This window comes from Anser brachyrhynchus (assembly GCF_964034855.1).
Source record: "Anser brachyrhynchus genome assembly, chromosome: 5".
NCBI classification, from domain to species: domain Eukaryota; kingdom Metazoa; phylum Chordata; class Aves; order Anseriformes; family Anatidae; genus Anser; species Anser brachyrhynchus.
In genome coordinates, this window is record NC_137699.1 from 17,330,472 (window position 1) to 17,357,308 (window position 26,837).

Consider the following 26,837-nt stretch of genomic DNA (forward strand, 5'->3'; position numbering starts at 1 on the left):
TATCAGTTATGGGTAATAAGTTTAGAAGGAGACTTGCCCATGGTATCTAGCAGAACTAGAGAGAGAACCCAGACCTCCTGCAAAACCATTTCTCCCTGCCTGTTGTACCAAGCAACTTGCTAATTTGAGAGTAATATTGTTCCAGTTCTCAGGCTATCTGGGCTGATGTAATGTTTTGGCTACAGTCAGGTGGATCATAATAAATTTTCTGGAACCACTTCCAGTTCTCTGTTTCTTTTCTTATAAACAACTTCTTGCACTTGGCAAATTCAATTTGTCTCAGAATACCGAAACTACAGATAAGTTTTCTACTAATTTCTAAAAGTAAATCTTTTTACTTTTTTTTTTATAAAAGCAAAAGAGATGCATTTAAAGGTTCCTACTTAATTTATGATTCTCCATATTTCTGCAGCTTATATTACATCTGCAAGATGTGGTGGCAATATAAGGGTGTGGTTTCATGGCAGCTTAAGACGAAGTAAATTGGTGTTGCTGCAGTCTTGCCCATCCCCTCTTGCCCCCAAACGTGCTCCCGCTGCCTCTGTCATGCCTACGCTGGCATTTGTGTGTTTATGCAGTGCTTACGCTGATTCAGGGCATTGATGTGACTGCTGAGAGAGGGGATAACAAAAAAGAGAGACATCCCTGTGTTTCCTGAAGCATCGTGTGATACAACTGCACAAATGCCAATTCTGACAAAAGCAGGCGCCAGGAACACAAAGCTCAGGGTTAAGAGAGAGGCAGGAGCACAGCAGCTCCATTACTGGTGGTAGTTAAATGAAAGTTTAAAGCTTGGTAATGAGAGTACCAAGCCCCCAGCCCATTTTTAATGCCCTAGGTGTCTTTGAGATGCTACCTCTTAGCTGGGTGAGCCTGCATGGAATGGGTAGTGCAGAGACATATGGGTGCGATCTGGCCTGAAGCATGTTATAACGACAATCTTTCATCAGGTCAGCTCATTAAATAGGGTGAAAGGTGATTCAGTCTCTGGACAAAGACAGCAGGTTATACAAGTGCCAGTCACCTCTGGGGTAGGATAATGTGAGAGCTGTGACTTGAGTATCCCATGCTGTTTGTTTGCACTGCAGATCCTGAGCTAGCTGTGAGATCAGCTGGGGTGGTAAAAAGCTTGTTTTTACTGACTCAAGTGTCCAGGCACCTCATCTAAGACATAACACAGAGGCTCATGTTGCGAACACAAACACAGAAGAGACACTGCTCTTTCTTCTCTTGACAATTTTGCACAAGTAATCCACAACTCTTGCATCTTGGAAATGAGAATAGTAGAGGCTACAATAGCTGCAGGACTTTGATGTATTTCCTGCTCTCAAAAGCTGTAGCATTTACTACCTGTCAATGCAATAATGCTTTTTAAACACTGTGTAATACAGTTCTAGATACTGCATATAACCAAAACCAAGAGGTTTGGACTTGAGTCCTGATGATTTTTTCTCTGTGTAACAATTTTTTGCTCAATCTTCTCTTCTTCGTAAAATTGCAGTTGCCAGATTTGATCAAAACATCTACTTTTTGCTGCTGGCTTTGTGTAGTTGTATACAATGTCCCCAGGTGCTAAAGAGACCCTTTCTGTCCAGTCTTTAGCCAGGTAAATACTAGGGGTTACCTGCTGATTTACTGGTAAAGGCAGGATTATGGCAAGAAACTCCAAGGGGAGATGAAAGAAACCTTTCTCTTGTACTCTGCAGACAGTTTGGTGGACACTGCAATGACATTCCTCAAGGTGAGATGAAGGAGACTACATGCTTACACCTGTGTGAGACACACAGCAAAATACAAATAGAAAATAGAGTAGCAGTGAGCAGGAGATCAGAATTCCTCCTGGCTTTACGGAGCACAGATATTTCCACATTAGTTGCTGTCAGCACAGAGACCTCTTGACTTTATTAGGTCAAAGAAAGGTGCTAATCCATCACAGAAAATGGCTCAGGACTTGATTTATATTCATTTATCTTTGCTCTGCACAAATGCTTTGTTCCTTATCCTTCTTTGAATCTGGGCAGCCTAATATATTGGCATCTCAATCATCATTTGGCTCCCACTGAGATGAAGCAGCAGTGGTCAGGCCTGGAGGGCCATAACAGTAAATCAGTGATTTATTAATAAGAATAGGCAGTGAAGAGGATGTTGAAGAAAATAGGTAGTAAGGAGATTGTAGCATTTTTCTCTTAGTGTTTGGCTGATTGTTTTGCCCTGAAAAACTGTAAAACAGCAAAAACAAAACAAAACCAAGTATCTTCAGCGTTCAAAGCAGAGTATCAAAAATGGATTCCTTTATCTTCATGTCATATTAAGGTGATCTTTGAAATTATCCCACAAGAATTGCACATGGAAACTGAATAACTTTGCCCAGATAGCTACCAGGGATATCAGATTCCATCAATATTGAGAGGCAGCATGTCCAAACTCTGCTGGATCACCCTTTGTTTATCATGTCACTTTCCAGGGAACGAGGTGAAGGAAGGAAGTCAAATGATATCGGTGGCTAAAGGATATGTAGCATTATAAGTTGTGTGAGACCCCCAAAATTTTTAGGAAAAATATACATATATGTTAAGAAAGCAGTGTCTGTTCCTTGTTGAAATGTTTTCCAGTGCTCTCCCAATCTTTCACTGATTCCTCCATCAAGGAGTGGTTTGTTTGTTTTTTCTCAGTTCCCTTCCTGCTGCCCTTCTTCTTGGCATCTGTTTCCAGCCTCTGAGTCTTCTTTGTTCTCCTGTTTTTTACCCATTACTGTTGTATTTCTTTTGGGGATAAGATGGGTCTAAAGTAAAATGTCAACTGCGCATATGCTGTGGAGCACCTGGGATTCAGATCCACGTGATGTGTCCTTTCTCCTATTCCAACCTTTACTTATTCCACGTCTGCATTTTGAAATTCCCTAAATTGTATGGCAGCGGAGTCTAGTTCTAGCTTTTACCAGCTTGTCCTGTTTTAACATTCAAATCTTATTCAAATTACTGCTTTACTAATTTGGTGAAAGGAAAAGAGTGCCGTTGGAGGAAAATATATTCTTAAGTAGTTGATCCTGCTCAAATCTGCATCTGCCGTGGTTCTAGCTTTTGCTTTCCTCCACAACAAATTTAAAAAGTCTGCTAAGACATTTTTTCTTGGCAATAGTCAAAGCTATTAATGTTACTAGGATATAGTGGTTGCATACAAACAGCTGGATCCAAAAAGTGCTTACTTATGTGGTACGGGATTATTTATGTGGTATGGACCTTTGCTTTTCAAGTACTTCCATGCTGTGCATCTCTGCTGCACAGCAGTAGAGATGCTGCATGTTGCCATGTGAGAGAGAAATGCGGTGCAGAGCAACGTAGCCTGGCTTCAGCAGAGAACCAGCAAAATAAAAAATACGAATTTTGTCTTATAGCCTGATGACTACAGAAGTTTTATAGGCAGAGTTAATGGTATGATAGTTTATTTAAAAAAAAAAAAAAAAGTTCCTTGTAATCTGTGCACAAGATCCAGCCATAGGAATGTCTCCACAGGAATTTAGGAGCATGCTTCCTCATTGTTGGAGATGGGTGCTAATTGAAAAGGGAGAGAGCTATGCAGAACGGTAACAGCTGCCTGCTTTTTTGGTTGCAGCCACTTTGTGTCCTTCCTCGGGTGATCTCTAGTAAGTACATTGTGGTTTTGCTGTTTGAATGATCGCTGTGACTATGGATAAGTTATTTTATCACAGCATAATTCAAGATTACCTGGAAGATAGTTGGGTTTTCCTGATTTTGAAAGGTATTTAGAACAGGCCTCACAGTCTCAGGTAAGTGTGTAGGCACTCCAGGAGCTGTTTCCTACGCTGCTGGTCCCTCAGAATTTGCCAATGGGGATGTGGGTGGGGCTGAGCTGCTCTTGTGGCAAAAGTACGAGAAATGCCACTTCATAGCTAGCAGCCGGGATTCCACAATGTTTAAAGAAAATGATCTTGGTTTTCTCTCTTGTAGAAATTGGAGGTACAAAATCATGATATTATTTTTGCATATTGTCTGTGAGAACTTCTGTATTTGGAGTGCTGACTGTGCTCTTGCTGTTCGCATGCTCGCTTTGAGAGCTATGTGGTGGTATTTCTTCTAGGGACACTGTCAGTGTCCCTCTGTGAACCAAGTACTGTTAAGTAACAAGAACCTGCCTTGTTCTTAAAAAAAAAAATGCTTTCCGTTTTACTTCTTCCAAAAAGCAATTTTTCCTGTTTTTTCATCATCTTATCTGAAGGAGTTCACTTCAGCAAATAGTTAGATTCCAAGGGTCAAGAAAAGAATTGCTGGCAGTGGCCTGATTCTCTCTGTTACTGAGTTTTGCTTTTGGGGATATTGTGTGCTATAAAATGGTATAATTGGAATTCTGGTGCAAGAAAGATTTAGGAAGATAGTTCACCTGGAAAATCAGTTTCTGGATGGCTGAATCTGTTACAGATATGTTGCATGTGCACAGTAAGGATATCAAAATGTGTTTCCCCTGTTTAAAAACGTAAGAACATTGAGATTCTAGTTTTCATCCTCTACACAGATGCCATATTAAAACAATAACAACAACCCCCCCCCCCCAAAACAGCCATGTGGTAGCGTTTCAAGATTCTTCAAAGAACCACGCCCATTCAGTCTGAGAGCTGTAAACAGTGCTGCTATTTATGCTTATGCAGAAAAGATGTTGTATAATAAAAATATAGGCAACCTGTTTTTCTTCAGAGCTATTTAGAGTTTTAAAACAATGCTGGGGATCCATTAATCTGAGTGGTTTCCTAACCAAGTATTTAGATCTTAACGTAAATGTCTATAAATAATATAATGGCAACAACATTCTTTTGAAAACAAAATTCAAAGAGGTACTGTTTGAAAAGCGAATACTTGCTTGGGGCAGTTATATTTAGGGCTGTAATGGAAGTGTACAAGTTATGCTTTTTATACAAACTATAAATGGCTACAACCAAGAGACTTAGACCGACTTTGAAATGCATTTGGCATTTATGCAATGTGAGATACAGGACAGAGCCTTGTAGTGGATATTTTTTTCCTTCCCTGCAGGCTTTAAAAATATTGCCAAATTCTTATGGTGTTGCTACCCCCAAAGGGTACATTCAAAAATAGGGATTGTATCTACTCCTGTTAGTAATTGGCACCAAGCCTTGAAAAACTGCATCCTGGGGAAACTACAAACATGGTGATGATGGAGGGGCAAGAAAGAAGACTGCAGGTGTCAAAGTAGAGAGTAACATAGGTGCTAGAAGCCAGAGCAAGTGAGATACGGCATGGAAGAAAGCCAGGCATGAATGTAGATGGTATGAGTTGGTCCTTTAGTGCTGCAGATGATGTGAGAAATAGTCTCAGGTATTGCTAAGATAGAGGACAAAATGCAGCAGTTGGTAAATAAGTGGAATTCCTCAACTCCACTTCTGAGTCGCTCAAAACAATTGGTCATTGTTGAAAAGATCTCCAGGGTGCTTTGATGTGAGGAAACAGAGAATTGCAAAATGTTAATAATAGTAAGAGAATGATGTGCTGTACTGTGGGGAAAAAACTGCCAAATACATCCGAGTGTTTACTTGAGGGAATTCAAATTAAAAGAGCAATAGCTTCGTTGCTGAGGCAGAATTGTGGCTTGTCTCTAGTGCTATCAGAAATTTAGTGCCATCAAAACACTCCTAGAAAATAAACCCCGTCTAACATGTCAAACACAAACATTGTTATCTGTGTGGTGGAGGTTTGTCTTCGTATTTGTCTAAAAATTCATGCTGGCCAAAACTAATGTTAGGCAAGAATGGGTAAAAATTTGGGGGTAAAGATGACAAAGCTCATGCTGGTTAATAGCGGTGTGACCAGTAGTTTATTGTAGTAGCGTTGATGACAACATCGGAGATTAGCTGTAGGTATGAAATCTGCACTTTATTGCCATTTTTATTGCAGACTGCTCAGGATGCACCCGCCCTAAGTTTTGTGTTGTCTGCTCAATGACTAAAACCTGAATCATTATCACCCACAAGCACAGCATGCATATGATCATCTTAGCGAGACTCCAAACCCTTGCCCTCCTGAGGTCAGACTTTATGGTCTTAGAAGCGGGCTGTGTTTCACTCAGATAAAATTTCAATCTTATGCTGAGTGACAGATGCATATTTCACCCTGGCAAAAATCAAAACTGCTCAGCCATGCATCAGAGGGCCTGTGTTGCTGGCAGCTAATGGAGACAACCCTTGACTCGTGTAAAGAGAGACCTTTCCTTTAGGAGCAGTCGTTCGCTTACTGTTGAGTTCCTATTTCCTCATGGCTTTTTTAAAATGCACATGTAATAAGCAGCTCTGATATTTCAAGTCATTAACCGATGTAATTGTAGTCTTCATGTCTATTAAGTGACCACAGTTTCTAAAATTTTACTTTAATGGCATGTTTACTACAGCCAGGAGAGTCTAAGGAGGGCAGATTTTATCTGGCCAAAGGCTCACCTGTTTGAAGACGTTCACGGGCAGGGGTCACGTAGAGTAAACTCTTGCAAGAGATTTCTCTGGAAGAGCCATGGGGTGCAACGTGGGCCAACATCTGCAGGCTGGCCGAGCGCCGTAGGCTGCCCGGTCACCAGCCCTGCCCAGGGAGGCACACCTGAGCCCTTGCTGCATGCCCTGCTCACACTGCACAATGCTCAGTCGCCAGTTCTACAGCAGCCACATCTGCCCTGCACTCTGCTCAGGAGAAAAAGCCCTTCTTGTCCAGAGAAACTGCTTGATAGTGGAAGCGAGTTATTCTGGAGCGCTGTCCTGGGCAGATTCTCTTTCTAGATATTCCCCAAGAAAAGGAACTGGGAGTGACAGTGGATATAAATTTACTATCCTCTTTGTGTTTGGCAAGCATACAGATCACGGGATGTATAAATAGAAGAATTGAACGCAAATAAAGAGAGGTCATTATGGCATGTACAAAGAGCTTAGTCAGACCACATCTGGAGAACTGGGCATGATTCAAAGACCATATTTCAGGAAGGACAGTGAACAATAAGGAATGGTTTAGAAGAGGGTATTGTAGAGGGTATTGGGGCTCTAGCTGGTGCCTGCAGTTTTGTTAGGCCTAAGCTGCCCTCCCACTGGTTACTCCAAGTGAAGCTGTTTTACTGAAGAAGTATCTAAGCTGGAGACGTGGAAGGAATTCCAAGGTGGTAAAGAAAGTGATAGTAAACTCTTCCTCCTAAGCTTTCTAATCCCCGTAGTAATGGTACTAAAGGATTTAGTGTTTCTGGAGTTGCCGTTGTTTACCTGGCACGTATATTTGTTTATTGTTTTGGTTTTTGTATATTGTTTCTTTTATTATTATTTTGAACTGCATTTTCGCTACATTTGCCAGAATAACAATCCCACCGTTATATCCACACCAGAATCTCTATTTAGGTTAAAATCTATTTTACATTTCTTAACCCTCTCACTTGGTTAAAGCTTCTCTTCTTGTATCATAAGCCACACTGAGGTGGAACTGCATGTTGCCGCAGTACTGTGTTCTTTCATCTCAATCCCTCAGAGCTGTGGGATTGCTGAAGGTAAAAGGGGCTATGTAAATGGAAGATGTGCTGTTGCTAGGGGACAGAAGGCATACTATTGACACACAGATGAAGTGGGGACACTGCTGAAGTGTTGAGTAGCACGAAGGAGTAAAATGAGAGAGAGAAATGAAGCAATTAAGCTGCTTCTGTCAGACTGCCCTTAGCAGGACTAAAGCGATATCCCCATTTTACAGATAAGTGAACTGGGACACCAAGATGGACTAAATTGTTTGGTCAGGGTTTACACAACTAGTTAATGGTAAGTCTTCTCTGCCTGTTGGACTGTGCTCATTTTTTTGGCACAGGATTCTGGTTTTGTATTTCGTCTTTGGCTCGGTGTTGGCCAATTTCATGCAGGAAAAGTCTAATGTCACAGTGTTTCTGAACTGGGCCATTTGGACCTCGCAAAGCCCTGGTTCTGATGCATGAGTTTGGAAAGTTGTTTCTCCTTCTTTTGTCTCTGTTTCCCCAGTGAAGAAAATGGAAATGAGGATAATCACCAGCTCATAAAAGCACCAATACCTTTTATCTTCCAAAGTATGCTGCTGCTGCTAAAGATAAAATTTGCTATGTTTTTTTGGCAGTCATTAAAATATAAGCCTAGGATATGTTCCCTTGAGCTCGTGTTCAATTAAGTGCTTGGGTCCAGGCCAGGTTAGTGGTTGTCCAGAAGACCACAGGGATATGGAAGTGGGATTAATGACTCAATAAATACTGACTCAGTACTAAACCCAGGCCTTTCTCCTACATTTGTAGTCATTTGCAGTCCTGTCTGTCACAGCTGAATTCAAATGTAGTAGTTCATGTAGATACTTCCTACCTTCTCTCCTCCAACTTTGAGCCCAATTCCGTAATTTTCATGGCAAAAGTGAGGCAAAGTATGTAGCATGTTTGAAAGGGCCTTATGGATACACAGTTAGTAACTTAGGAGTAAGGAAACATTTAAAGATCGGTAGTAGTGGTACTTTTGATACTTAAGTCAAGTAATGCCTGCTGACGTCGAGGAACAGCAAGGACCAGACTGCATGCTTTAAGAACACATCTCTGCTAACATTCCTGAAGTACAGGCAAGCAATGGTTGTGCTTGAGTTTGAAGCCCAAGGTGCCGTATGCAGGTGTTGTCCAAGTTTCTCCATGCAGCCCTGCCCAGTACCTCATCTTTTGTTTTCACCTCTCCCTGCTGTGCAGCCTTGCAGCTGTTCTTGGTGCCAGGTGGGCTGCTGCTCTGTACCTAGGCATAACTGACAGCTGGGTGACTTTGCATGCCACTGTGCACCCAAAGTATGCCGGTCCTGGCCCTCACAGGCAGCATCAGATCTCCTGCTGGGTTAGCTCTGAAGTTTCCTTCAAGTTAAACTGATAATTGTGTCTACTTGTATGTGTCAACAGGGGCACGAAAAAGTTGATTTGAAGGGGATGTTGTTCCTACAGGCAGTTAGACCAAGGACGGGGAGCTCACGTGAAGGCTTTGTGAAGCAATCAGAGCTGTCCAGAACTATGCTATTAGGACAGCAGCACTTCAGTGGAGAGACTCAGCTGAGCACTTGCAGAAGATTTAAAGATCTTTTCTCTCTATGCTGAAGCTCCCCCCTCTTCTGCTTTTCCTCCTGTTTTCAATTACGGTATTGCTGTTTAATGTGGATGCAGATACAAGCAACTGTGTTTGATTTTTCATACTGCCGACAGACAAACTGAAAGAGATGCGTGCCTGCTTTATAGCAGTGTATTATTTTCCTATATGTTAGCAATTATATGTATTGTTTCCTGATCACAAGTCTTTCTCATCATCTATTGCATGACTGTACTTGATTATATAACCTGATGTGTTTAGATTTGGGTATGTGATATCAGAAACGCTTTGGTTGCCTGTTATTTCATATTTAGTTGTTGTTGTTTGTTTGTTTATATTCTGTCAGGATAAGCCTGTCTTATTTCATAAATTAAGGGAGGGTTGAGCTTTCTTAGCAGTTGAATGGTGGTTCGGCAAGGAGAAAATAGAGAGCTCCAGGAATTGGCATTAATTCTAGGTGGTGCTCTGTACTCTGGGTCTGTACTGAGTTGATTGGCAAGGGGGAACTGCACAACATTGTGTTGCTTGGTAGAATGGGAGACAAAAAAAATGAGGAAAGCCTTGAATGCTCCTTGCCATGAAGAATTATAGGACTTTGTGCAAGGTGACAGCCAGCCTGTTGTCACAGCCAAATTCCAATGTGGGAAACTGCAATTGCAGTTGGATGAGGTTTTTACCAGGTCCATTGAAACGAGTGGGATTTGGCTGTTCAGTATAGTCAGGTCATTGCCGTCTGCCTTCAAAATTTTGGTCTTCTAAATCACAGCTCAGTTCACTGGGAGCAGCTATCATTCTCACCTCTGAGAAAGTTTCTTATGGCATTTATCACAAGCCAAACATTGCAGAAGTATGTTGATGCTGGAGACTGGAGACTTTTTTTTTTCCCTTACACTTGGTTTCCTTAGACATTTCTGTAGCATATTTGCAGTAGTTCTGATTTCACATACGTGGCTTTTTACATTAGGAGCCTTTAGAAGCAATCTATAATGTTAAAGATGAACCTTAATGTTCTGAGGGCTTTCATTTCTTGTTTCTGTCAAATAGATACATGTCTCCCATTCCAATTTGTATTGTGGTAGCAATCAGTAATGATTCCCACTGTTAGGTGCAATGCAAACACAATACACAAAGAGAATGCTTGCCCATAGAACTTGTTTTTATTCTGGCCAAAGGGAAAAATCAGTGCACATTGTATTGTCTCATAGACTCTATTATGTTTATCTTAGGGAAAAAAAAAGTGCACTTTTTCTGGCTTGGTAGTTTGCGGTGTATGCCCCTGTCCTAACTATATTTCTAATTCATTACCTAACCTATTGTGAATACAGGCAGCTCTTGAGATTTTAAGTTGCACATTTCTGAAATAACAGAGTTAGTACCCTGGGCAGCATCCATGAGGAATCCCAGACAGCAGAATTTGAGTACTTTCCAGACAAGCCTCCTTGGCCCTTTGCCACTTTTGAGTGGCCCCATCTTAACCTCCAGACATCATGTAAGTGTTTGAAAGACCTCAAACGGCTGATGTGTTAATCGTTAGGAAGTTGTGTCCCAGCATGAAGGATTCAGATTAAAGTAGAGAAGGCATAGAGAAAATGATTACGGCAGGGTAAAAATGATGGTTAGTCCTTTTTCACGAACGTAATGTGCAAACAGCGTAAAGGGTGAAGATAACGTGGAAAACCTTACTTGAATTAATTTTTAAACATCCAAATTTCAAAATAAAACTCTGGTAAAAGTCTTTGCATTTCCTTGTGGTTTGGTATCCAAAGAGCAGAAGCTGATGCCAGCTTCTGTATTATCAGAGGACATTGAGCTGGACCAGGGCTCCTTACAGAAAGTTCCTTGTTCGAGGGCTGGACCGATTGCCCAGCTTAGGGAGAGCAAGCAGCATGTTGCACAGCCCTGCTCGTGGGCAATCACCTTGTAGGCAAAGCTCGCAGCAGAACTGCTGCACCTCTTAAAGCACAAAGATGTCCAAGTGTGTGAAGGGACTTCTTCCTTGGACCCAGGTCAGACTTTGGAAATATTTTCAGTTGCTGTTTTCTAATAGCTTGTTAGCATCAAATTACAGACAACAATTTCAAAATCTTTGGGCAAGCCAAATGATTTCAGTTTAAAGAACACTTAACTGGAATTTTACCCAGTTGTGAAGCCTTTTAAGATCATTGGCAGCAAGTGCCCGTGAACAGGTTTCATATATTAACTGAGGTAGAATAAATAAGCATTTATTTCCAGCTGCTATTTCAAAGGCTATGGAAATATCAGAAACAAATTGTTAGCCAGCTGTGCCTTAATCACAGCACTACAAACGTGCTTTCAATCGAGCTGCTGCAGGGTGTTGCCTCACGCCATTCTAGAGAGGTGACTTCTTAGCTTGTGCTCTTGAGGCTTGATCTAAGGCCCACTAAAATTAATAGGCTCTCACTAACTTCACCTGGGCTTGGATCCATACCGAAAATCCTGGGTAATTAAAAAACAAAAATGTGACCGGAATGCCAGGATACAGCCTGAGATATAACACAGCGTAACCCACATCAGAGAAAATGCTCTAAGAACGGTGGTGTGCATGCCTGAATGGCTCATTCCTGCACAGTAATTAGGTGCTGGTTCACATTGTTGTTTTGTGGGGAAAACATTTTCTTGAGCTTCGGAAAGTAAATCAGCAGTTCTAACGTGATTTCAAACAGAAAGAGAGTGTTTAGACATGAATTGATTTATTTCAATTATAGTTTTGCTTATTTAGTTAGCCATGATTAAAACCAGCGGTGCCACAAATATAAAAATACAGAAATGTGAATGCCAGATAGAAGTAGAAGTTGCCTCTGCAGTTTATACCTTTGTAACACCTTTTATTTACAAATTGCATGGTTTGGGTGGGAGCAGAGCTGATACCACCAAGTAGTCATCACAATGCAGTTGTTTTTACTGTCAAAGTTTTTTTTTTTAATTGGTATTAAAATTTAAGTCCTGTTCCTAATTATAATACCAATAGTCAAAGCTTGACTGCAGATGTCCTTGTGCCTGAATTTCTGATCTGAAGAGCAAGCATAATGCTTTTCCAACTCTGCAGTTACTGGAAATATATTGGAAGAGAAATCACGGCCAGCGTGCTGCGAGATAAGGGCCATAAAGCTCTTCGGTAATAATTTGTGGGGTATGGTTCTGCTTTGCTGCCCACCCAGGGGCTGCTCTCAGTCTGCCTCCAGCACAGCAGGGAGCGGTGTGGCTTCCCCTTCCTAGGCTTGCTCATACCTACCAAGACCTGCCCGCCGACCTGGAGAGCCTTTGCGAGGCCTTAGGTAAGCAGGGCCTGATTCATCCCCCACTGTGGTCCCCGGGAAAATCCCCGGTGACATCACTGGGCTTTGGCACGGGGCAGGAGTCTCAGTAACTTCCTCGCTGCTCCCCGGTACGCTGGGGATACTCCTCAGCCGTACCACGGCAGGTGAGAACATAAATCTCACCCGTGACTGTCTCGTATGAGCAATTTTTCCAAAAGTAAATAAATCATCTCTCTTTCGTCTTACCCACAGCACCTGGCAAACAATTAACTGAAAAACTGAGAAGGTGTTGTTTCCTACGTGAGCCAATTTAAATCAGTCTGCAAGTCTTGATTTTTAATTCCTCTTTAGAAAATGGAACCAAGTGAAGCAGGCTGGCAGAGGAAATGTGCACCATTTTTTAGCTCTGCATGATTTAATAATGTAACTGCCAGTTTCTGTTTTCGCCTCTGTAGAATTATATGCCTCTATTCGAAACTTTTGACAAATCAGTCTATTTTTGTTCTCCCTCTGCCATAAATTCAATCCATATGTCTTAAAACATCCTTTCATAGCTTTAACGTGGAAAAGGAAGTGGCTTAGGCTCTGTATAGGAGGCTACAGTGTAGTTAGCAAGCTCTTCTAGTTTGCATGCATCGCTTCTGTTAGCTTTTAAAGCCTCGACTTCCTAATTATTCAGGTTACAGAGGGCATTGGCAGAGTTTTCTCCATTAACTAACAGTGAAGTACAGTGAAGAAGCACAACAGGATAAATCATTCCCTTATCCTCAAAATGTCCAGGAAGTTTTTGATGCAGTCCTTGGCTTTGCCACCGAGCAGGATGTGAAGAGGATGTGAAAAGGGTAGGAGAGATCAATTCAGCATATAATTTCAAAGAAAACATAAAGACAAAGAAACAAAGGTCTTGCCCAATACACTGCAGTTCAACTGGCAAGGGTTTTGTTTGACGAGACTGCAGAACACCTACGTGACAGGAGGTCGCTGCAATATGAGCAGAGTATCTCCACATCCAACAGTGAGCCGGGGTCAGAAGGTGAGGGTGGGAAGGAAATGCAGGTCGAGCCTGAAGGCTGTTGGTATGGCTGTGTGCGGATCAAAGTGGAAAAATCAAAAATACAGGATGCAGCAGGGTAAGAGCACAGGCAGAAATGGCTGTAAGCATCCTTGTCTAACAGCACAGAAAATCTAGTCCGAGGATGTGTTGCTGGAATTGTGGGATCAATTGTAATGAATGATATGGCAGCAGCCTGAACATCAGGATACAGGAACTCTGGGTGAGTGGACTGCAAAAAGCTTTTCAGAGTCCACCTGCACTGTGGATGTGGTGTCACGCTGTGGCTCATCGGGTCTCACCGCAGGGTGCCAGCAGAGGAAGCAGGTCCCCTCTCCCACCCTCACCATGGTCACGTATCCCTGCTCCCTGCCTCCCAGCGGCCGTAGAGGTCCCAGCCCCCCCTCCCTTCCCTGCCACTCAGAGCAGTCCTGTGGCCACAGGGCAAAACCATTCAGCACACTAATTTGAAGAAAAGCTGATCAACTAATGAGTTTCTGGGAGGAAAGTAGGGGAGGCAAAATTATATTTTGGGGATCTGCGTGGCACTGACTTGCAATGCGGCTGCAGATTTGCTGTACTCAATCAAAGTTACAGGGTGAAAAGTGTGACTGGGGAGAAGTAAATGACTGCCTCTTTTAGAGACAGCTTGCACATTAACATGAAACTGTATCTCAGGAGTTTTTTGTACTCTCCCTAGTTGTCACTACCATTCCCAGCCTGTTCACCCAAACAGCCTTTAATTTGTCACCAATGCAAATGAGTTGTAAGGACAGGCACAAAGTATGATGAGGTCCCAATAACAACAGAAAACTGTTTGCAAATCCTTAGTTCTGTTTGGTTGCTGTGCATTAATGCTCACATACACAAAATAAAATCCTTCAGAATGGAAGGAGTGTGTGTGCAGCGACTGCATGTGTGAAATGCTACTATCCTTCTAACCTATCCCTCTAATAAAGGGGTCATTTATAGAGATGAAAATATAGTCAACCTCAAAACTTGTAGGCGTAGTTTGGCAAAGCCAAAGGTTCACGCATATAGAAACCACAGTCTGCACATTTGAAGCTGCATGCAGGTTCAAAGAACTGGCATAGCCCCTGGCTTTATTTTCAGAGTTGCAAAGATTGCAGCTACCATTTACCCTAGATGGACTTGAGGTTATCTTCCACACCTCTGAAAATCAGGCCCTTATATCTAGCAATCTACATACAGCTGTTCAAAGGCAACCTGTGTGTGCACAGCTGAGTTGTTGTATAAACAATATTAGAGGCTTCACTAACGCTTTTCATGTAGCTTTATCTCAACTGCAATTTGTTTCTAGTTTTTACGGGCTGTGGAAACACCCGTCTGTGCTACCTGGAGCCCAGTTGCCCTGTTCTATTCATTCCAATGGTATTTACAGCACTACTTGATTTCGTTTGAACTGTTCAAAAAACCCTCGAGTCCCCTGACTAAGGCACAAACGTGTTTCAGCTCCATATCACTACTATCAGTATGGAGACTTGCTTTTCCGCTCTTGTAACTTCTCTTGTAACAGGTCTGTTCCTTGCTGTCTTCCCCAGGTGTGCTGTCTCTGCCTGCCTACTTCAGCCCGTACAATGACGGCTCTGTGTGCAGCGATGGAAGGGCTGATGCTTACGCCCAGCTGGAACTCCGAACTTTAGAGCAGTCTCTGCTGGCAACTTGCGTTGGAAGCATCTCTGAACTGAGTAAGTTTCAGTTGCAATTGAATGTGGGTTTCTTTCAATGAAGCAGGAGAGCCGGTCCCTCTGCTATTGAGGTCAGTGGGAGCGTTGCCATTGTTGACAGTGTGAGGAGTATGTGGCCAGTGTTGTGTAAGATTTAATTGTCTCATGGTGCCGTTTATGAAAATGAAGTTGGTTCATTAGACTACTTTATACTTAATTAATGTATAAGATGCGGTTTTTCTAGCCTTTTGGTAGTTAGTGGTGCTAGTGCCAATAGAAGATGGATGCTTTTGCCTAGATGCTTCTGGAGGCTTTCTTGGACTTCTGTGGAACACAGCAGTGGCACCTCCCTCAGATGGCTGAGAGGGTTCCTTTTTTAGTGTTTATGCAGTGGAAATGTCAAGGGTGCAGGATACTCAAGGAAAAGCTTTTTGGTTACTTAAAAAACAAAAAGTGGAGGGAAAAAAAAATCTGAGAGCACTTCAGTAACAAAAACTTGTTCAAAACTTTTTTTAATGGTAACCAAATGAAATGTTCCATTCCTAGACTACTCACAAAGCTCCTTTAAAGTAAACAAAAATGATTTGTGTTTTCCCGGTCTACTTCTCCCTTGCAACGTTTCTGCTGGCATCACTTTCTTAGTCTCTACCACGTGAATGCTAATGAATGTCAGGGGCCAGCAAGGAGTTTGTGGGTTTCACCATTTATTTTGCAACCTGCCTTAATTTGAGGTTTTCAAATTCCTTTAACACACCTCTATTTATCCTGGAACACAAGAGAACATTTGTAGCATGGGCCTATGATTGAATACAGCTTCCTCTCTCTCTCTTCCCCCAGCCCTGCTTTGGCCAACTTGGTCATTACATCTAGTGAATAGATCTCCTGATACAGTTGCCTACTGATTTTTTTTTTAATGTTACTGCACGTTGCCAAAAAAATAAAGAGAGTGAGTGTGCAAAGGAGAAGGAACGTTATTCTGTGCTGAAAATTTAAATTCCAGATGCATTTCTTCTATAATTGTGCAGGCTTCTGTGTTAGTACCAATGCTAGAGGATTCACAACATTCTTGTAAAATTTTTAGATTGTAGAGAGTCAGAAGCTCCTGAAGTGGAAAGGCGGAGGCATTGGAAGGTTTTTGCATTCTGAAGTGGGTCCTTAAACTTGAACCTGCTATGCACCAAACAAGTGGCACAACTTTACACTGCAAACAGAGATTTTTAGTGCTTCATTGATCTGAACCACTAATAATGTTGTATAGACATACGGGAGTTTTGTCAGGGTTTCTCCCTTGCCTGTGCAACACTAGGACCTCAGGGTTTCAGCTGGAGGTTGTTTGGCAAATTTAGAGTCTTGCTGTGATATAAAAGAACAGAAAGCTTCCTAAGAATCTCAGAGGGAGATGCGAGTATTTCATATTGTCATGGGTAAGTTCAAGGTGCTTTCTCAGGATCCAGCTTTGAGATGGGGTGACTATTTCAGTTTCATCCTTTCCCAGTATTGTAGCTGTGGGACACAATGGACTAACGTTTCCTGTGAGAGTTTTAGGGGACTGTAAAGCATAAAGCAACAGAAGATTCTCCCAAGGAAAAAATAGACCCTAGCTATGTATAGTAATCATTCAGACCGGTGGTATGGTAGTCACACTACTCAAAGATGTAATGTCTGGAGCCTTTATTGCAAAGCTCATGTAGTTTGTAATGCACCACAATAAAAGGAGAGTAAACAGGGTGTGCCTGAAGCAAGCATATTACACAAATGTCAGCTTTATGTGACTAAAGACTCCCTGCATAGCTGCTGTCTTGGGGTCATTGCTCTGTGAACTTTTTATAAATCTGCAGCCTTAAAGTCCTTTACTCATAGAAATGGTGTAACACAGGTCGCCTTTTTCAAGGCCTTGTCAAGTCCACCCGTACTCTGAAACAGAGGTAGGTTGGCTCAAATTCAAAGACCAAGAGGACTGAGCAGCTCCGAAAGCTCCTGGATTGCACTTATTACAAGGCTCAGGGGCAAATTCCTGGTGCATCTTGTGACAGCCAGCATGATAAAGATTGGCTTTTTAATAAGAGAGTCAGGTCTTGTTATTCTGGAGAAACCTGCAGGTAGAGTGAGAAGGAGAGAATCAGACCCCTCAAAGAAGGGGTTTCTGGACTGAACATATCATTAATTACTCACAAGTGCCTGAACCTCAGAACCCAGCTGAAAGAATTGGGAGTAATCTCATAACCTAAAATAGTGATGCTGGAGATGAGAACACGGTATTTGTATTCATGGTACTGGCTTTGCCTTGTGTAAGCTATGCTTCCAGCTCAGGCAATTGATTGTAAAATCATGATGATTTTACAAAGGTACCATCACTTTTTGTAGGCAGGCAAGAAACTTTAATACCTGGTTTGAAATAGGAGAAAAACACTAAAACAGGATGGAAAAATCACTGTAAAGCTCTTGTTCTGAATGTATGGTGACTGAGAAGAGCTTAAATCTCTATTTCTAAGTGATAACTTGCCACTTGAAAGAACAAAATTTCCCTTACGACAAACTGCAAAACGTGGCAGCTTGAGGGCAGCTTTTGGCTTAGTTAAAGAAAATTTGTACACAAAGGGCATTTCTCTTAGCTGTGAGAGATTTTGTTTAGCTGAAAGAGTGTACTTAAGAGGACTGTGGATGAATAGTAAAGAGACGCTTTTGTATTCTTTCTCCTTGTGCAGGTGATTTGGTATCACGAGCAATGCACCACATGCAGTGCTTGAACACCATCCGCCCAGGCATGAGCCCCATTCGGCAAACGCGGCAGCAGCAACCCATCTCCTGGTCCCCTGATGCTCTCCATACCCTCTACTACTTCCTACGCTGTCCTCAGATGGAGTCCATGGAGAACCCCAACCTTGATCCTCCGAGAATGACCCTGAACAATGAACGGTATGTAGGCTGGTGAGCTCAGTGGTCAGGGAGTTAGGCTAAGGTCTCCTTTTGTAGAGGTGCAGTGTTTGTATGAGCAGCGCTGGCGGTTTTGCAGGATGCTACCTATCAGGCATCAGTTATTCCTGCAGTCAGGCCAGATTATGCTGTCAGCCTTGCCAAGTTTACGAAGCCTTGGAATTGGAACTGGAAAGTGAGCTGTTTTTTCATGCAATCTTTCCGAGCGAGGCATATACTGTACGCTGCCAACGAGGCTTGTCTGGAGACACTGCCAAAAGTACATGTGGTTGCCTAAAGCAGTAAAGACCTTACCAAAGAAAATCTTACCTTCTGAATAGCACCAATTAACAACTGTCATCGTTCTCAGGAACAGGAATGTCATTTGCTGTGCAGAGTTTTGAAGGGATTTATGACCAACTGTCATAATGATTACTTCAGTTGATGCTGTGTGTATGGTACACAAAGAAATTCATATAGGAAGCCAATAACTGAACAGAAAATGCAGTGGGTTGCCCTGCCTTCTGCCAGCATCATACCTGACTCTGAAAGTAGACTCATTATTAGAGTGGGTCAGAAATTTTCCAGTGGGATGTTTTTTCTGTTAGAAACCTCCCTGATTTCCTTCCTGCCCAGCAACTTGGCAGCCTGCCTGACAGGCGGGTGGCAGCGGAGAGCCTAGGAGCCCTCAGAGCCCTGGCCACAAGTTGAGTTCTCTGACAGGTCAGGGAGATCCTGCTCTTGTGCTCCTCGGCTCAAAGGCAGACCGATAACCGGCTGCCTTGCAGTTGCATCCTGCAGAGAGACCCAGGCCTCTCAGGACTTAGGTTTCCCCAGTTTGAAATGCATGTATTGAACTGTGTATTTATTTCAGAAATCTTACCTAAATGGAAAATTTTGGTTTCTGAATGACACTAGCCAGTACTTACGCTAGCTTACCTTTAGATTTCTTTTAGCCTGCTGGACATCAGGCAGATGGCTGTATCCTGGCCCTTCCCAAAAACAGCCCATGGTTGTGAAGTTTCATAGGATAGCGAGGTGTTGTAGCCTGGGGTAGAGGCCACATTCACAAAACAAAAAAGTGGGGTGCTTGTTGGGTGGGTGAGCGGGTAGAGGAGAAATCTCTGCAGATTTACGAATACTGCGGTTTCTTTGACCTACCTTGGGCTTTACCATACTCAGCCTCTGGTTCTAAAGTAGGTATGAAATCATGGTAACATATAAGTCATTCTTAAAATTCATTCTAAAAAACTGCAAAATTTAACCATATTTTTCTTCTTTCTGTCATCTTCTGTGCATGTGGGGATTATGGGTTTTTTTCCTCTGCCCCTTGCTGGGTAGTCTATTTGTTGTTGAGGCACTTCCTTATTGCTGTCAAACTGCACAGTCTTCAGTCTCTGTTTCTGATGCTGCAAGTCAGCCCCAAACCTCATGCAGCCCTACATTGGCCTGCACCAAGCCTGCCTCCTGTAGCAGTGTTCACCACCACCAAAGCCGTGGCTGATGGCTTTGTGGCCAGAGCCTGGCAAGTCAGGACTGAGAAGACCTCCTGAGAATAGCAGTAGACTGAACTGTCTTCTTTTAAGGCTCTGAATTTTCAGGCTAAAGAGCAGAAAAACATGCTGGACAAAAGGCAGCCTTTATAACTGCAGGCTCAGTAAGTTACTTTAAGGAAAACCTCAAATAAGGAGAAAAGTGTCAAGCTGTCACCCCTAAGTTTTCTGTTCTGCCAAAATATTTTACATGTGGCTGGTCTGTGTAGCTACCCCCACTGGTTGCCTATTTTCATTTTCTCTTGGTTGCTTAACTGTCTTTCTGTAAAGTCCAGTAGTTTGTACTAGAGTGACTTCCTTGAGGTCTCAGTCTGGGAGCAAAACTGTTTTGCAGAGTAAAAAAGGTTTTATTTCTGCTTATGTCTGATCTTCCCCCAATAGAAACAGCAATATGGTAGCTAATCTTAATCAAACGCCCTCCCTAGTGTAAGACGATTTATTTTGCATTTTATGTTTGCAGGCTGTGCAAAAAATGAGTTTTCACGGTGCCAAATTCTGTAAAGTTGTACCATTAGTTTCCACAGCTGTGCAGCTGAAGCTGATAAGGAGCTCGTATCAGAAATGTAATTAAACTTTCTATTTTGTGTTGTGCTCTTTTCAATATTCGCAGTATGATGATGTTACTGCAGCTCCTTGTTTTGTACACTGAGGGTGATAAACGAGTTAACAGGAGTGCAGTCATCTCTCCAACTGCTCCCGAACAATGCTCTTCACATGGTTTACCGGAGTTTGTTTGGAATGCAGGCTGCAACTCTATTCTATTTTAAAATCCGCACTAGATCCTATAACAGCTGGTGTAAGGGAAATTTCTGCCATTTTTTTCAGACCAGTATTTAGCTGTAAAGGAAATGAAAGAGGATATATTAAAATGGAGCAAAAACTGGCATTAGGGAAGAAAAAACAGAATTTGAGGACTATCAGGTTAAACAATTGGCTTTGAAAAGTTTATGAAACCTGGAAATGAACTTAATACTGCCCAATATGCTAGAGAAGAACATCTAATCTTACCTTTCACTTGCTCAAAATGTGCGTGTGTCTTAATATATTGACCTCTGTGCACATTATTTAGTACAGACAGTGGGATAAATACTGCTGGCAGTACTTTATACAGGAGACAGTTTACTGTTTCCTAGCTAAAGAGGAAAGCGTTGAGGCTGCATGTGAGATGCCAGACTCATGGCTAGATAGATGAGAGTACTGATCCACCTAATGTGTGTTGGCAAAGCTGTGCAGCCCAGTTTTTATTCTTTACTGAGCTGTCCTAAATCAGCTGCAGACTCTGCAAACTCTTTTGTGCATTTATGCTCCCTCTCTGGAATATACTTGTGATGTACACTGCAATCCTAGTTTGTTTTCTACTGAAAAACATCTCAGTCACAAACAAGGACAGTAATGCTGACCTATTCTGCATTTGCTTGTGCTTTGGTTCATAGCCTGCTGTATAAATCTATCATCATTGAATACCAGCCTGAAGTTTAGCAAAGAGAGGGACAGCTGTTTGAGCTGCAGGCTTGGTAAAGCCCTGTCTTGATCTTGGGTAGAGCTGTGAGCCGTACGGATTCAGAGCCGTGTAGTAGGAACTGCAGTTGTGCAGTACACTGATGGACCGGACAGCCCACTATCCATCCTGCTTGACTGTTGTCTGTGAGCTTTCTCTGTATCATGCTGTGATGCAAAGTGCTATGAAAATCATGAGTCTGTGGGGCTGGAAGGTCTTTACTGTGCTTCCCTGCAACGTGAAGGGAAGTGTAGATTTCAAATTCTGAAACCATGCCTAATGGAGACTGTCATGCCTGGGCTGCCATAAAGGGTTTTTAAAAACCTAGCCGAGCTTCTGAACATATCCTACAGCAAACTATACAAAGTATGAAAACATATGTATTGCAGTTAGGTATGCAAGGCACCCCAACGAACAGAGCCGGTTTAAACTCATAGAGGTTATATACCTTATCCACGCTAAATACCTTGGTAACTAATGAACTGAGGATAATAATCCGTAGAGTCCTGCAAGAATGGGGTGGATGTAGCTGTCTCCCTAGAGCTTGGCAGATAGAGGATCTTTCTAGTTTGGCCTCCAGTGAGTGAATGATTTGGGATATCAGTAGACTGAACCTCTGGGAATTTTGTTGGTTTTGTCTGGTTCTGATACTTACCTCCAGGCGAAGACACCGAAGTGGAAGAATGAGCAGAGGCAGAATTAGACAGGAAGCAACCAGCTATCTTTAGCAAAACATTTGATATGTTTCCACAATGAGTGTGTAGCTGCTGGCTCTATGACCAAACCGTGACCCACCTGGAACCCCATACTGAATTTGCTGCGTGGGCAGTAAACTATCTGCCAGTTTGGTGTCAGACGAGCCACCTGAGGAAGTGTTTTGCAAGTAGAGTGCCACTTGTGCAATACTTTGGCAAATGAATTAGACCCTAAGGCAAGACCGAGCTGCTTTGTTCAGTAGCCTGGCTGCCTGAAGGCTAAGAACCTGTCCATGCCATGAGAGAGCACATCTGTCTTTGCTGCTGCAAGAAGTCTCTCTGCTGGGCAATAAAATATTTTTTTTAGTTTCTCAGGAATCGTAGTGTATATCGTGTCAGATATCAGACAATGTGCTTTTGGACCATGGAGAGTGAGCAGACGTGTGGCACTCCCTCTCTCTGCTCTGCTTCTGCTGTTTTTTTTTTCCCATTGCTTATGTCAGGCTAGCTGAGCTTCAGAGCGCTCTGTGGTGTGAGATCATGTCCCAGAGCAGCAGAGCATGTTTGCTGGCATTATTTGGGATACTGTGACTTGAGAAGGGCCATCCAAAGGTAAACTAAGTTTCTCTCTCCCTTCACTTTTTCCCCGAGTGGAATATAAAGCTTTTGTCTTATTTTTAATGGTGTGTCCAGGCAAGATTGCTCTCTCAGTGATACTTATGATACGGAGTATTTGGCTTCTCCCTGTAGAGCACAAATTGAGGTCAATATTCTAGTCTCATTTTACAGCTGGGTGGACTAGTCTACCTAAGATTAGTTGACAGCCAGGGCAGCAGACCAGCCTCAAAGCTAGAAATAGAAGCCGTTGACTGCCCTCATCCTCTGTATTTTTGAATGCAAGATCTAAAAAGTACAGATTATCGTGTGGGCACAGCATTTATTGTAGGAACCTTAGTATGACCCTAATACCTAAGAAAAGGGAGAAAAAAAAGGTGGTTCCTGCTTCCTGTTGTGTAGCTTATTATCCGTGTGTATTTGATGAGTAGACTAGTCTTCTTCCTGTTCCAGCTACCCTAGTTAAACGTCAATAAATTGTTTTCATATTGCTGATATTGTTGGTCTGTAGAATGTTCTAAAAGTAATTCTAGGCTTGCTCATCAGTGCTCGTGGATCCAGTCACACCAGAGCTTTCTGAGCTATCTGACTTGCAGACGTGCCAAGTTTAACATGTGTAAGTTTGCTGGTGCATTATTTTATTCTAAATATCAGTGAGTATAAAACAATTTATATCAGCAGAAGCACGCTGACTGTACCCATCTGACTGTCGGTGAAAATCCAGTAAAACACTAGCAGAATTCCACAGCTGATGTAGAATTTGTCAGCTGCCAACAGTAAAATTCAGGGCTTGCCAATTTGATGGAAATTCACAGCTCTTCAGCTGGAAAAGCTGTGGACACTGCAAGGAGCCAACTGCAATCACGCAGGGGGCCACCTCATAAGAAAAGAGAAAGCTTCATTCTCGTTTTCCTGATACAGTCTCAAGATCCTATCCTTTAAATTGATGGTGACCTGAGCCTATTATGCTCTCAGATTCAAATACTCATGCTCAAACCAGACTGAGTGGAGCACTGGCCTTATAGCCCTATTATTTTTTCATACTTTGCAAAATTCAGTCTGTTCTCAGATACATCAGGGAAATGCCACTCAGTTTTACTGGGGAAAAAAATAATCTCAAAGTCACTTGTGCCTGTGCTTTCCTAGAGCACTGCTTTCAAGGGTCTTCTCACTTAGTTTCCTTATCAAGTGTTGCAGTGTTTGATGCAAATAGAGAAATCCTGTGCTATGGCTTTTCCTAAATCCCCAGCGAGTATCTGGTGAAGATGTTCTCATCTCTCTCTCTCTCTTTTTATTATTTTGAAAAAGCATTACTTTGATCTTAACTTAGTACCATTTTTTTTCTTGATGATCTCTAGGTGCTTCATTAGAAATAAATAAAGCCCTCAATTCTTTCCCTCTTGATTAGCTGCATTCTTCCCCTCTGCTCAGAAAATGCCTGGAACACTAAATGTTTATTCTGGAATGGCTTGAGACAGGAGTGATTCAATCACACAGATCAATTTATACAGCAGTATTGATCCATATTAAAGAGAATACTAACAACCCAGTTGCTAATGAGAACTATCTCCAGAAAGTCCTGCTTGGTGTTGCATGGGCATCCAACTGGCAGAGAGGAAGGAAAATCAGGAATAACCTGCAGAGCCTGCTGCTGAGACCTGTGATTGCTTGAGCTGTGCTCTCCACATCACTGGGAAGTATCACTGCTTTCAGTGCTTCAGCTAAGGCTTTTCAGGACAAATCTTTTCTCCAGATGGATGTTTCCAGACTCTCACTGATCTGTCATGAGGCTTTTTTCCCCCTCTACTCTTTTAAACTGCAGGTTTATGGAATTTTATTAAGTGCAATAGCTACATCATTGTCTGTCTTTTAGATTTATCTGTGGCCTGGCCTTTCCTAATTCAGATTTTATATATTTATGTCTGAATTCTTGTCTCTTACAGCCATATTCTATTGTTACCATGATTCATCAGGAAGAGAACTTGATACACTTTGTTCAATGAGCTGTGTTTTTGCAAAGGTCTGCAAGAATATAAGTGCTGGGGTCTCTTCTCTGGGAGATCATAGTATCTTTCTGCTCTCTCTACAGCTGCCTCACTAAACACATGAAAGACTTACTGCCATTCCCCTGTAAAACCAGTTTTCTGATAAATGTCCCTTTAGCTTGTTTTGAAGTCTGCTATCCTCCATAAAGACTGAGGGCAGCATCCTGCTCTACCATGCGCACTGCTGGGTCCAAGTCTGACCTCGGCTCAGGGACTGTCACGGCCGCAGGCTGTTAGCTCTGACATAGGCATGCAGCCCTGTGCGGATATGTCTTGTAAAGGTTATTGTCTGTAGTTCAACTTGTTTTTCTGTTTGTTTACAGACACACAGAAGTAGGCTTTTGAGTCAGGGCATTTGCCTTTTTTTGCCTTTTTTTTTTCTCTTTTTTTCCTCTCTCTCTCCTCAGGTCCGAAAAGCTGATGGATTTTGACAGAATCTTGAAATTTGTGATCCAGACTCTCACTATATCCAGGTTATCGCGATATAGTGTATGGACGTGCTTACTTCCATGGTGTACATTCAAACTGGTTGGAATTGATTACAGTTAAGTCTAGGTACAAAGAATTAATTTAAAGTAGACCCTGATTCAGGCATTTGTCTTGAGAGAGCATGATCATACACTCACGTTTAACAGTATTTAAATCCCTGAAGTCAACAGGTTGATCTTAGAAAGACACATCAGTGAACGTATTCCAGTCCCAATGCCATAGTTGCATTGCTTTTTTTTATATTTTCTTTTTCCCCCAGAGCTATTTAGATATAAATATACTTATTAAAATATAGGGAAACAGAAGTAACTCTTAAATTGAATTGTGCCATTATAGCATTGCTTGTTTAGAGTAGACATAAAAAATATGTTCTTCTTTGTTTTAAAGATGGGGGAAAAGAGCAACTTTGCTGTTGATGAAAGATGAGTTTGGTAGGTTTAATAGAAGAATAAGAAGGCTCTAAATGGATAAGATCAGCTTCCTTCACTATCGCTCTGGAGAGAGGCTGTTACCATGTACTTTTGCCTGTTTGAGTCATAGACCATTTAACTTCAGTCTTGATTGTGATTTTGAGATATTCATTCACAAGCAAGATTGAGTGAATGGCCTTGTTTCAGAGGCCAGTAAGCTACAAACAACATGCATCTGTTGACTAAAATTAACTGTTTGTTGGCAGCACTGTTCCTGACCTTAGGCAGGATAAAACATGTGTTATGCCCATACTAAAAAGTTACACAATATATTTTAATGTCTTCCACAATTTTGAGAATTGAATTTATATCGTTTATCAGGAGGAGTCAGTAACTTTATCATGCTTGTGGTGAACAGCTTTCACCTTTCTGTTTTTTATGGTGACAGCACATATTACAGCAGTAGCATCTAGCCAGAACAAAACACAGAAACACTCAGAAACTACTGACTTGGAACAGTCACATCTCATGCTAGTGGGACACCTTCTACGTAGGAGCTCATGATATCCTAACTGAAAGACTGAAGAGGGATCTAAAATAAATGCTTGTCATGTTTCTTACTCCATGTGTTATGTATGCTCATATACATACACATGTATGCTTATGCCCTGAGCACCATAGCACTGGTACATGAAGTGAATTAAAAACAAGTCATATTAGTTAAAAGTCAATAGGTAACAGACAGTACTTATGTTTGGCTTTCAGGGAATATTCCTTTGTCTGTCATTGAAGTATTTTTAAGTCTCTCTTTCTCTCTCTCTCTTTTTTTTTTTTTTTATTGTTCATTTCTTTATAGTTCAAAGATTGTAAAATTGGAAAGTGAGGTGACCTTGCCAGTAGTGAAGGGAATTAATTGCTAACCCTGAAGATCAGATTCATCCAAGTGTAACTGCTGAAACTGGCAATACAGTCTACTCTGAATTAGATTCTTTTTCAGTCTTTTATGTTGTCTGTGTAAACAAACACTGCTTTTTGTTGTTGTTTTTTTAACTCTGTATCTCACACCTGGGTAGACCAGCCTTTCTCCCATGTTACTGGCTGTAAGCAATTTGTAGTGTAACTAGAGTGTTTCCAAAGTAGCCTGTATCCTCTGATCTTCTGTATCGGAGTCGGGGTGTGGTACAAACATAGGTTATTTAAATTCTCTACAAAATCGCAAGAAGAATCTCACTGTTATACCAAATTGAACAGCACACAGCAGACTTCATGAAGAGTAAAGAGACTGCTTCCCTATGCCAGCCTTGGCAGCCTTGGAAAAGCATTACAGGTAAACAAAAGCATCTATGGTGAAACAAATATTTGGCTTTAATAGTTGTATCTGAAGCTGTGTGCCAAAAAGTCAGGCTCTTAAGCTGTCTTGAAACCTTGCTGCTGAGCGTGCATTGGTTTCCATAGACAATCATTAAGGAAGGATCTGCGAAGTCTCAGGT

General features: G+C 41.9%; 2 protein-coding genes across 2 annotated transcripts in view; one reads left to right on the forward strand and one right to left on the reverse strand.

Annotated features, from left to right (window-relative positions):
- The window catches only part of ABTB2 (ankyrin repeat and BTB domain containing 2), a 140,853-nt gene that overhangs the window by 73,398 nt on the left and 40,618 nt on the right, over positions 1 to 26,837 (forward strand). Inside the window, exons 2-3 of the mRNA XM_080594498.1 lie at positions 15,004 to 15,150; positions 17,835 to 18,045. Of these exons, the coding sequence (XP_080450624.1) occupies positions 15,004 to 15,150; positions 17,835 to 18,045 (358 nt within the window). The remainder of the gene's footprint in view (positions 1 to 15,003; positions 15,151 to 17,834; positions 18,046 to 26,837) is intronic.
- NAT10 (N-acetyltransferase 10) overlaps positions 1 to 26,837 on the reverse strand; it is a 103,014-nt gene that overhangs the window by 6,052 nt on the left and 70,125 nt on the right. The window lies entirely within an intron of this gene.